This window comes from Apis florea, unplaced genomic scaffold (assembly GCF_048593485.1).
Source record: "Apis florea isolate Af1SG1 unplaced genomic scaffold, ASM4859348v1 contig_2291_pilon, whole genome shotgun sequence".
Taxonomy (NCBI): domain Eukaryota; kingdom Metazoa; phylum Arthropoda; class Insecta; order Hymenoptera; family Apidae; genus Apis; species Apis florea.
In genome coordinates this window covers 803,366-816,847 of record NW_028256553.1, presented here as the reverse complement: position 1 = coordinate 816,847, position 13,482 = coordinate 803,366, and the positions used below count along the sequence as shown (strand labels likewise).

The window sequence follows — 13,482 nt, the reverse complement described above, 5'->3', positions numbered from 1 at the left end:
TAAATATAAATATTTAAAATATTAATATTTAAATTTTTAATATTTTTATTAATAATGCGATCAATATTAAATCATATATATAATTTCAAAATATTGAACGATATATTATACCTGTATTTAATTGCATTAATGATTTGAAAGTTTCTTTCTTCGAAAAAGAAACTTTAAAATTATAGAAAATATAACTATTCAAAACAAAAGAATCTTTTTATGTTTTGCTTTGCTGTTTTGCTTTCAAGCAATTATTTTTAATGAATTTACGATTTTCAGATAATTTTTAAAAAATTTAAAAAAATGAAAATAAAATTCAATACCCATAGATTCTATGTACATACAAATATAAGAAAAGTGCCCAACTATGTAACCACACCACGACTCGTGGTCCATGATATTCGTGCAAAATATTCAAATATATTCATTATTATTTACTTCGTTATTTTTTATAATATTAAGCTTATAATTTTTTATATTTGCTTTTCTATCACGTGTTCCCGCAACCTACACAATTTCACGATTAATCTGACGTTTTTCTACGGTCCATGCGAAAATTTCTTTCTTCGAAAGTTTTTCTATTTTTTCTAGATTTTTATTCATAATCTCGCCTGGATCGTATAAAAGCATGTCATCCAATGGAATAATGATTTGGACTTGGCCTACCTGGAAGCACAGGAGTTAGTATTTGTAGATCCCGCTACCAAACAGCAATCGACACTGCACCATTGTAACACGATATATACGTATGTTTTATATATATGTAGCACCAACTTGCGATTTCGCCCCTCTGCCAAATCACCAAAATTCGCTCAGAGTCTCCTTTTTTCATTCTCTCTCTCTCTCTCTCTCTCTCTCTCTCTCTCTCTCTCTCTCTCTCTCTCTCTCTCTCTCTCTCTCTCTCTCTCTCTCTCTCTCTCTCTCTCTCTCTCTCTCTCTCTCTCTCTCTCTCTCTCTCTCTCTCTCTCCCCTCTCTCCCCCTCTCCCCCTCTCTCCCCCTCTCCCTCTCCCTCCCCTCTCTCTCTCTCCTCTCCTCTCCTCTCCCCTCCATATTTCTTCCTTGTTTTTCTCTCTCAAATCGCTTTTTCTCTTTTCTTCCTTTTTTCTTCCCTAATTCATTAAAACCCCTTGTGATAAATAACAAAATATTATTAACATTTTTTCAAATTTTTTTACCAAACAATATTTCTTATTTCTTATTAACAATAATTATTCTATCCTCTTTAATTTAATTTGAATTTTGCATTTTATAATTGTAATTATAATTTTAATAAGTGAATTTTTATTAAATCGAGCCACTGCATAAATGAGAAAGTTCACAAGGAAGTTTCTTGCTCTGAACAGAAGTTAAGAAAAATCGGAATATGCCACAAAAAAGATTGAAGAAAGATTTAAAAAATAAAAAAAAAAAAAATTAATGAAATGAAAATAAATCCGAATCAAAATAGACAATTTATTAAATTAGATTATATTATATTATTATTAAATTAAATTAGAATATTAAATTTCATCATAGATCTTTATCTAATGTTATATTAACATCGACAGAAAAATTATAATATACTATAAGTTGTAATCTTTTTAGTTTTAATTTAAATAGATACAAAAAATAAATCGATCCAATACTAGGGAGGGATCGATAATTAATAAATAAAAGGAAGATAAAAGATAAACAAGAAAAGGTGAGAGAGCGGAAGAAACGGCAATGACGCAACAGAAAAAGAGAGATAAATCAAAAGATTAAAAAAAGAAAGAATTTATATGTGAATCAGAAGAAACAAACAAAAAATAGAAAAGAAAAAAGAGAGAGAGAGAGAGAGAGAGAGAGGAGAGAGAGAGAGAGAGAGAGAGAGAGAGAGAGAGAGAGAGAGAGAGAGAGAGAGAGAGAGAGAGAGAGAGAGAGAGAGAGAGATAAAAGTTACGACACAGAAATCTCCAACTTGATCTGTAGACACCAAAGATACCTGCGAGCCCAGTGAAAAAAAATGTATAGAACCTAACAGGATAACAGTGGTCGCAATTTTCACAGACTACCATAAGAATAAAAAATCATCACAATACTTCCTTATAGAAATGCAATCTTCGTTCCATCCTTAAATACTGATAAAATTCATTCGATCTATCAGGGTATTATTATTTATTTCTTATATTAAAAGAGAAAGAAATTCTTATTAGATTAATAAATAAAGAAAATTACAATTAAATTAAATATTGAAATGTCTACGAAAATTACCACCACCAGGCAAGGTAATATAATCAGGGTAAGAGTCCACCAACCCGGCAAGCAAAAAGATATGTATGTCCACAAGGCACATTTATTAAACATGATCGATTAATCATCGATATAATCTTCGTTATACAGAAAAAAGTGTGTATACAAGAAATAAAAAAAAGATATAATCCTGTTTCGTATATATGTGCCTATTGTGCGTATATCTTGTATTTTTTTGTCTGTTTCTGTGTATATGCATATTGTGTATGTTGTGTACCCTATATCCCAGTATAAATAAAACGCAATCGAAAAAAAAACAATTTTTCATAACTGGGATGGGATTTAAGGAAAAAAAAAAGAGAAAAAGTGTATCGCACAGTTATGAACTCGTCCCATTTTTGTTACATCGTGGACAGTATGCATGAAGCTAGTACTGCGTCATAATTATTAATTAACTTTCGCCAGGACAATCACGATTAACCGTGAAAATTCTTAGAATATGATTAGAGTCATTAATGACTTCGGAAACTTTTTGCCCTTCTCGTAAACTTCTGAACTTTCAAATTTTATATATAAAATCAAAATTCATAAAACGATATTATCGATTAATTAATTATAATTTATCTAAAATAGAAGATTTCGAGGAAGGCAAGAATCTGATTCTCATTTCACCTGAATAACCCTTAAGAAGATCTAAATGAATCATTAACATGAACGTGCCGCTTTTATCTATTTTTAATCAATTTCTAGGTAATAGCGACAGATGTGACGCACTAACAATAATATAGTAATTATTCACGTAACTATTCACGATTAGTCAAGATGTAAATTTATAAAGGGGAGGGGAGAACAACACTGTCAGTCACCAGGTTAGCGGATCACAAAATACCAAAGACAACACATTCAACACATTCAATGCAATGAAAGAGAAAAAATTATTATGCCACGCCTTTTGATGGTGACGAGCTTTGGAGTTAGTACGGGGAACGATAATAGTAATAATAATAATAATAATAATAATAATAATAATAATAATAATAATAATAATAATGATGATGATGATGATGATGATGATGATGATGATGATGATAATGATGATGATGATGATGATGATGGTGATGATGATGATGATGATGATGATAGTAATAATAGTAATAATAATAATAATAATAATAATAATAATAATAATAATAATAATAACAGTAATAATAAGTATAATAGTACTAATACTAGCAATAGTAATAGTAATAGTAATAGTAATAGTAAATAGTAATAATAATAATAACAATAATAATAATAATAATAATAATAATAATAATAATGATAATAATAATAACAATAATAATAATAATAATAATAATAATGATAATAATAATAATAATAATAATAATAATAACAACAACAGTAGTAGTAGTAGTAGTAGTAGTAGTAGTAGTAGTAGTAGTAGTAGTAGTAGTAGTAGTAGTAGTAGTAGTAGTAGTAGTAGTAGTAATAGTAGTAGTAGTAGTAGTACTAGTAATAGTAGTAGTAGTAGTAGTAGTAGTAGTACTAGTAATAGTAGTAGTAGTAGTACTAGTAGTAATAGTAGTAGTATATAATAATAATAATAATAATAATAATAATAATAATTGTAATTATAATAATAAAATAAAAATGCTATATCTTTTTCTCGTTCTTTCTCCCTTCTTTCGCTCTTTCTCACACTCCTCCATTCTTACTCTCCCCTTGGGTACCCCATAGATACGTGTATAATACGGCTCGTGTGAGTGCCCAGCGAAAGCTAATGGCAGATAATACATAATTGGATAACATTATTACAACAATAGTATCAAGCGGATTTATGATATGAAAAAAAAATTATATTTTATATAAAAAATAATGATTGATTAAAAAAAAGATAAAATTTATTTAAAGATCATTATAGGTGATCTTAGCATTGATGAATTTAATTATATTTCATTAATAAATTATTGGATTTATAATTGAATCATAGATTTTATTCCATAGACGCTTGTGATCTATTGATGTATAAGATTGTCCATTTGATGCACGCATTATCTCGTTTTTTCGAGAAGGCGCATCTCACGTACACCGTTACAGGCCGCAATTATTGATGATCGTAAATATGCAATATATCGAGGAATATAGAGGAATCTCTGCGAGTATCGAGCGTATCAAGAGATTCTCACGTACAGTTTATAAATACTGTAAGAATAATTAATTTATTAATAATTGTGTTCTTAACAAACTTTCAAATTTACGAAACTTGGAAACTTCTTAATACTCTCGATCGATACATTTCTTAATTATTTCTCCATTCGAGTTTTGAAAACATACCAAGATGCGCCCCCAAGGTAGCAACAAGAAACGGAGACTGTATAAATCTCACCTGTCGGGGGAGATACCTTTTAGAATAAAAGTAAGATTAGATAGATCCGTTTCACGTTACCTCGGTAAAATCTAATTTCTAAAATATCTATAATGCTATATAAAAGCCGAATCAGGAAGCGTAATCCCGACATAAATATTATAATATTTCGGCAGGCAATATCCCGATTCTCGAATTACATCAGTAAAATGGAATGCAAAATGTGCACGAGCAGAACATCAAAGTACACATCCATCACTTTATAGTTTTAAATAATTTATGTACTTTATTGAATTTTTTATCAAACTCTTGTTCAACGATTCTATTATTCATATAAACGATTTCTATTCATTTACATATAAACTTTATTTTTTATAAAGTATTTATTGAATGTCGTACACACTTTACACTGCAATGTTGTAACAACAAAACAGGACTAGGTGTATATCAAAGGTACTACTCATTTCTATGTAATATGCTACCGTATTCTATCAAATAGAGAGAGGCATTGTGCGAAAATTATAGGATTACATGTAAAAGTATTAAAGAGAAAAAAAAATTGTTACAAGATGTATTATTGGATATTGTGTGCATTATGATACGGGAAAGAATGCGAAAGTAATGGAAAGGAAAGGGTTAAACGATTTTTCAAAAGAGAAAGAAATAAAAAATTAATGATGAACATAGTTACGCGTTAGGGGAAAAAAAAGGAAAGAAAAGATAATTCTACGCGTTATGTAATGTCGTCTCATGAATGATAGGTAATGAAGGATATTACAGGTACTTGTATGCACGTCCCTCCACAAAACCACGACATGCAAACTAATCATTTCTATGCCCATGGACTTTATACTTTGGAGCAATAAGAACGATCACTGTGATTGAATGCGTTTCATGCTATTTTTATGATTTGTAAAATTCCATTTTTTAAATCGCGTTTTACATATTTATATTTAAATATCTAAAGAGAAAAAGAAACAAAAAGAAAAAGAGAAAAGAAAAAAACGAGAAAATGTGGCAAGAAAAAATTGCGTAATCATTGAATAGCACTTCACGCTGCTCCGCGGTAACACTGAGATCGAGCGCACAGAAAAACCAAACAACTAAGAATAATAATGAAGAATGAAACGCTGAACGAGTTTTGTGATTACGTGGACTATTTTGAAAAAATAGTTCTTTCATAAGTAACAGCAATAAAAACATTGGTTGTCATTCATTCTTCGAAATATAAATTTTCCACGTACACTTCTCGTCAGGTCCCTCGGCATATTTTTTCCTCCAGCTTGTCTACCATTCACAAAAATATAAAAGAGTATCAAGAAAATAAATGCCGCCAACACCAAGTTAAAAAAAAAACCACAAGCTACGATGTTTAGATATAGCACGAAGATTTCACTTCTTCTTTTGATTATATTTTATGAAAAATATTATGTTTAAAGAAAATTAAATTATCGTGCAAAATAATATTTAGGCATTAATCTAATATTCTTTTTGACGGCATTATCATCATTTTATAAAATATGCCATGTTTTGAGCGATGCTTGAATTATGAAATATAAATGTTATATAAATTTTATCATAGTAAACGTATAAAGAAAAAAAGTTAAAGAAAAAACATTAAAAAAAAAAGCTAAAAAAAAAAAATATTTTATTAAGAGAAATATCTATGATGCCTATAATATTCATTATTTAATAAATAATGAATCATAATTTATATAATTTAATTCATTTTTCTTCGTGCTTTATATATTGTTCACCAAATTCACCTCATTCACACTATTTTAATCCAATCAATAAATATACTTGCACTACTAGGATTATGAGTCGCGTAAAATATGTCAAGATATATATTGCTTCAATTGGTTTTCCTGTATCGAGCTCAAAGTGTTCTCTACGCGGCACAGAGAAAAGCAAATTCTTTTATGTATAGTGAGGGCTAGAAATAGATTTGTAAATCTTGTCGTGGGATTTTGGTCAATCACATAGAATTGGCTCAGGAAGCTCTCTCTCGCGCTTTGCAATTGCAATCGAATATTGTCCTAATATGAAACTACAATATAATTGCAGGCTCTTTCCTTTTTTAAAAAATTTTTTTATTAGACGTGCGTAAAGTAGATGCCGCGTAAAGAAGATGCTATTCCATAAATTGGAGCTTAAAAAACTGATAACATTGGATGGAATGTCCATTTACTTATCGCTAATAAAAATATTTTTAGCAAAATATATAAATCATTCGTATATATATATATATTTATATGTTTATATCCATATTTCGATTTTTATATTTATATAAATCTATATGTATATATATATATATATATATATTTACATGCGCATATAAATCACGAAATCTTCAAGAAAATAAGAAAATATCTTAGATCGAAGAATTCTTGATTCGTGATAAGGCACTTTACACTGCATACATTATACACTAAAATACAAAATAATTGCTCTTGTAACATATAAGAATTTATTTAACAAAAAAAAAAAAAAAAAAAAAAAAAAGAAAGAAGAAGGAATACACGATCACGTTCCAATGATATATATTCTTTTGGATGCAACGTGACCGTCAAAAAATTTATGTTACATAAGAAAGTAACATAAGAAGAAAATCATTCTAAGTACTGTTGCACAATTAAGTATAAAATATCAACTCTGAAATGATTGTATATATAACGTGTATATTCTCTAAAGAAAAAGATTTAAGAGAAAATGAGCTAATAAAAATAACAGTCACCGTATTAATGTACTAATATGAAAAAAGAAGTTGCACAAAATATCATGCGGAATGTCGGTTGTAAATAATTATCATGAACAAAAGCATTTACCATATATATTCGTAGAAGAATATAAATCATCCATTGTAACACACTTTCACACAATAATGATGCAATTAAAATAAGTTTGTCTGTACGTCGTATAAAGAAATAAATGTCTCAAAATCACAACCTTCTGTTGCAATAGCTACGAGAAATGTATGAAGGAACGAATGATTATTGAATGTTTTTCAAAATCTACTTACAATGGCATAAAAAAATACATAGAAAAAAGATTCATTATAAAAGAAGACACATCGGCCACACAGTATACGATCATAATCAATATTTTAACAATATTTTAAATCTGAGGATAAAATTGAGCAGGATAAGGCAAGCCTGGTGCCGCAGCTGGAGCTTGCGCGTGAAATGCAGTCGCCGGTGTGTGCCATGTAGCACGTTTCGCGACGGTATTTGATGTATCAGGTGGAAATGCAGTTTCCCAAGTTCTTTTTAATCCCATTATGGCAGCCGGATTAATAGGGGCAGCCTGAACAATAGGTGTCAGAAGACTATGCGGTGCCGGTGCCCGTAAAATAGGAATTCGAGAGGGTACATTAAAGAGTAAAAAAGGTGTTGGCGTGGGTGGTTGAGCATGAAGCGCTGCAGCAGCCGCAGCGGCTGCAGCTGCTGCTGAAGGTGCCATGGCATAGGCAGGAATCTGATGCTGTGGATTCGGACCCGGTAGAGCAAGTGTTTTAGTTGTAGCTGATGAAGTAGGGGAAGCGGGAGTTGTAGAGGTCGGAGGAGGATTTGAGGCTAGAGCCATTAACCAAAAGTCTTGATTTCGAATTGCCTGCGCTTGAGCCTGAGCTTGAGCTTGCGCTTGAGCCTGCGCTTGTGCTTGGGCTTGAGCCTGTACTAACGCGTGAATGTCCCAGAGGGGAGGTTGTGCCGTCGGTACCGGTACCGGTACCGGCGTCGGCGGAGGCGGATGTGTCAAAGTTGCGGGAGTTTGTGTGGTCAACGTACCGGGTGATAGTAGAGCCTTGGTTGATGGTGGAGTTACTGCACCTGTCAATACCAAATTCATATCGTCCCCACTGCACTGAAATACTTCGATATACCGTTGCTTTTTGCCATATATCATGTAACGATGATGTCGCTGCGATGCACATGCGTATGCTGAACTTTCACTGTCCATTTGAATAAACGCTTCACCGGAAGGTTGACCCTGAATAAACAAACAATATATATATATATATATATATATATATATATATATATTAATAATTTATATATAATTATGATTATGATATAGAAGAAACACATGTACGTACTTGAGCATTATAAACCATATGTACACCCTGATAAACAATATTCTTAGAATGTTCGCCCATGAACTCAAGAATGTGTTCAACGAGAGCTTCATACGGAAGACCACGTAATCTAACACAATCCTTACGTGTACCAGAAGTGATAATATGCTGTGGAACTATGGGAGGGAGTTGTGGAATAGGTGGTGTTGGAAGTACGACTTGTTTAGGATCTATCGCCCTATTTAAAACCTAATTAAAATTAATATGCATATATATAATATTTACTTTTAATTTTTTTTTGTTTTTTTTTTTTTTATTTTGTTACTCTCATTATTTGTACGTACTTGTTGAACTTCAGCAATCGTACTTCGAAAAAGTTCAATATATCGACTTCCGATACAATCTCTGTGTTTACTTAAGGCTTTCACAGCATCTTCCTCTTTTGCAAAAAGAACGAATGCATCTCCAGTTGCCCTACCATCTGGTTTTTTCACAAATAAAACACCATCTTCTCCATCCAATACATGACAAGGTTTTTGCCCTGATAAAAAGAAGTCCAACTGAAAAATATAATGTATGGATAAAATGAGAATAAAAATCATGAAGAAATGTATAGAAAATTTTATATATATACCACTTGTTTAGCAACGCAATCATATGGTAAGCCTCTCATTCTAACAATAACTTGAGCTCCTCTAGATAAAAATGCATGAGCTTCACCACTAGTTCCACCAGCTACACCGACAAAATCCTCTCCAGATGCTTTATATACTTCTATATATCTTCCACCCATATGATGTTTATGCCTTTTTAATGCCATGTCTCTGTGTTCTTTGTTAACAAATCGTACTAATGCTTCTCCGTTACGTCTTCCCATAGGACTTAAACACAGAGCTACACCACCCCTGTAAAATAATGATATTTTGTAATACGAATCAATATACTAATTAAAATTTTATAAATAATAATATAAGAAATAAATAAAAAATAATGAAAATATAGATAAAATAAATATAGAAATTATATATTTTAGAAGTAATTATTTTAGAATAATTCTTGAAAATCATTAAAAAACTCTATACAAATAATACACGAGATTCATGACCCAAGATAATACTTATCATTGCATAAGCAAGAGATAAATATTAAAAAATATTTTAAATTATTGTTCTACTTCTTATAAATCTTATATATATATATATATATATAAAATAAACATTATAATTTGAGTAATATATCATCCATAAAACTATTTATAAATTGGATATAAATTTTTACCTTTTTTATATGATTCCAAGTGGCTTGTATATAAATACCACAGCAATTATTACAATGTACTTTATTATAAATTTCAATCTTAAAAATTTCACTTACTTAGCAACATTTAAGCCACGAAAAAATTTTGCTATGTCCTGGTCAGATGATTGCCAAGGAAGACCTCTAGCTCTTACTACACAGCCATTATCAACTTCTTCATCTTTTGAGCTAAACAAATATCATGAAATTAATAAAATAAATTTAATTAATAACAAATCAAAATTCAATAAGAACTTACCATATACCAGGTTCTAAAATAATATTAACTGTTTCAGGATTTTGGAAGACGTGACCTACAATAAAAATAATACAGTAAAAACAATGAAATAAATATTGAAATGAATATTGAAATAAATAATTAATAGCATTTTGATAAAATTTATAATAATACAAAAAAAATAAAATAGCGATTAACCTTAGTTGCTTATGTCATAATTGCAATGACTCACTTAGATCCAAAAAACGATTATAAATCATTAAGATATTATTCATTAAAATATTTGTTTAAAAAAATATTATATTCAATAAAATTAAAATATAAATATAATAAATTTCAATATTGTATGTAACAGAATGTTTTTAATATAAATCTTATCTTATTATAAACAAAAAAATTAATTCTCCCGCAAAAAAAAAATATAATCATCGTTCCAAAATTCCCATCTAACATTCGCATTTTCTTCGTAATCATATATCGCAAGTTTGTCTCCGATTTCTCAAGCTTGAGCAAAATGCTTAGTTTCGATTTACCTACTCAATGTAACGTGTCAGCACACCTTTCAAAAACTTTTCATATTTCATGAACTGAAACTTTCCTTTCATCATCATTTTTAAAATTCTCTTTTGTAAAAATATTTATACATTATAATATGAAGAAAATTTTATCTGATGTTTGCAAATGACACAATAGATATACATATATATATAAATTTTGCAAAATTAAATACAATAAACATTAAATACTTATAAAATAAACGTGCATTCGTGTCTTAAAGCAAATAATAATTCTTTGCTTATTAAACGCGCGCACGCACTTGTCATAGTTGGCACGTGATATGTAAGTACAAGATTGAAAATTAAAGTCAGTTTAAGTTGAGCACCATTGTGATAAGAAGTATATTATGACCGTCACTGCTCATAATGTTACATAGCTTGACCTGCACTCATAAACTATGAACACACATAAGGAACTAATATAGAGATCTGAAATATACACAACTATTCGTTATTCTATTCTTTTATTCTCTTTTTTTTTTGCTTCATGTTTTTTCTTCGGTATTTTTTCATTTAAGCAAGGCAAGCATAACTAAGTAAAATTGGAAACTAATATGATGAGTATTGTATATAGAAACATTTAGAATATGAATATCCAATAAAAATATTTATAATATGAATATCTAATAAAAAACTAATATGTTTTATGTTTGCAATGAAAAAACTTTAAATTCATAATAACTTATACATTGTGAAATTACATTTAATTTAACATTTTATTATGTTCTACTATTACGATAATTATAAATATATAAGAAAAATTTTTTTTTAAATTAAATAACTTTTTTAAAATTAAAACATCAAAAATGTTTTTTTACATATATCTCATATCATATAAAGAACTTTTGATTTTTTGAAAAATATCATTGAATAATTTATTATTAATGACAAAAAAATAGACTCAAAGATTTAATCACAAATTAATTGAAATTCAGTTACATAGAATTGAGAACAGTATAACATTAATTTATAAATCTATATGTAGTTCTTAATTACAGTATAATCAAAAATCGATCAATCAAAAACGACCATGATTAAAAAAATGATTCAAGTACATTTACAGAGTACGAGCAATACAAAATATACTTCACAAAAGATAGAGATATCATATATGAACCTTAATCTTTGTTGAGAAATAAAAAAGACTACTTTTTTTTTAATATGCTAAATTGGCACATTAATTAAAAAAAAAGAAAAAATTTATATCATGTATAGTGATGAAAAAAATAAATATATTTTTTTTCTTTCTTTGTTTTGTTCTGTTTTGTTTCTTTTTATATTTTTCACATTGCACTCAAACTTAAAAAATGTATAAAGATTTACTAATCAACGACTTACCATCTTTTATCATTCTCTGTATTACACAGATCATATCTTGTATTTCTTTTACATGATAATCATTCTCAGTATCTAATGGTAAACCGAAATCTAATTTTCATCAGTCAAGGATAAATCATCAGTTTTAATTTAATAATAGTAATTTGTTTATCAATATCATAATACAAAATGAAGATTTCAATAACTGATTCTTTTATATAAGCATTAAAAATGTATTGAAATAAATACAAACGTTACTATCAAACATACTATCATCAAAAAAATTATAAATTAATCACAAAATGATAATTAATTTCAATCTCTTTTGTTAAAATGATGTAGATTAATTAAAATTATGATATACTGATAAAAATTACAGTATTATTTTTTCAAATCAAAAAAAATAAATTTATATGAATATGAATTTATAATATTTCACAAAGAATAGACATGACTATGCGAAAAACATGGATAACTAAAATGTCGAGAAATCGAACGAACTTGTTACGCGCATAATTATCCACATATCTCAGTTGGTCGTCAGGCTGTTAGCAATATCTCTACGAGCATGACCTTTAAACCGTGTTCTGCGCGTGATAAGACTGCGATGATTACTTCTTGGGACTTTCTTAAGTCATTCGATTGATATTGACAGTACATTTTGATTTCATCTGTTTCCGTCGCTTTTTATCTCTCATTTAAAAAAGTTAATATCAAATTCAAAGTACAAACAAAAAATATAAACAACCGTAATAATTTTAATAAAATTTTTTATAATAAAAAATAAAAGAAGATTATTTCTAATTTATTTATCAAGGATTCAAATGAAGATGAAATAAAATAAAAGATTAAGATGATTCAAATAGTTATATAATATTCCTGGATAAATTTATATAACTGTTATTCTCAATTGAAATATTTTTAAGAAATTTTCGATTGGAATAGATAAAAACAAATCAAAAAAGTGTCGATTGATTGTGATATGACACTAACATCGATCGATATTTGTGTATATTGTCTCGTTAGCCACAGGTGGTTCTGTTTTATTAACGACGGACACATGTACACACAACACGATCAGATAGTGTCGTGAAATGATTATAATACTATAATCTTTACTCGTATTTAATAGCGAGATTGGATTAGATTCATGATAGATACTCATTTGTATTAAGAACTTTTCCTTTTTTGGATTAAATCTCATCTACAAATATGTCTATAACTTTTATGCAAATAATTATACAAGAAATTATATAATGAAAAAAGAAGTTAATCCGATATATACCTAGATGCAAAAACAGATTTTTAATTTTAATCTCAAATATAAAAACAATATATAAAATATATTGTATATATATATGATTATTATATTATTCATACATATTCAAAACAAATATAAAAATACAAGTGACATATCGAAAAATAATT

The 13,482-nt window shown here is 28.5% G+C and overlaps 1 protein-coding gene across 4 annotated transcripts in view; it reads right to left on the bottom strand.

Annotated features, from left to right (window-relative positions):
• Positions 1 to 13,482, bottom strand: part of LOC100867990 (RNA-binding protein fusilli-like) — a 37,383-nt gene that overhangs the window by 13,647 nt on the left and 10,254 nt on the right. For 2 of the 4 annotated variants that reach the window (XR_015290725.1, XM_086903283.1), the window contains exons 4-10: positions 12,076 to 12,165; positions 10,202 to 10,256; positions 10,021 to 10,131; positions 9,281 to 9,551; positions 8,991 to 9,206; positions 8,668 to 8,895; positions 8,360 to 8,561 (exon numbers count right to left, since the gene is read on the bottom strand). Coding sequence is in view for 3 of the 4 variants with exons in the window: in XM_086903283.1 (XP_086759409.1) it covers positions 8,360 to 8,561; positions 8,668 to 8,895; positions 8,991 to 9,206; positions 9,281 to 9,551; positions 10,021 to 10,131; positions 10,202 to 10,256; positions 12,076 to 12,165 (1,173 nt within the window). In the remaining variant the exon portion in view is untranslated. Of the gene's footprint in view, positions 1 to 7,232; positions 8,562 to 8,667; positions 8,896 to 8,990; positions 9,207 to 9,280; positions 9,552 to 10,020; positions 10,132 to 10,201; positions 10,257 to 12,075; positions 12,166 to 13,482 lie in introns of those variants that run through there. The other 2 variants (XM_012494939.3, XM_086903284.1) reach the window with 2 other exon arrangements.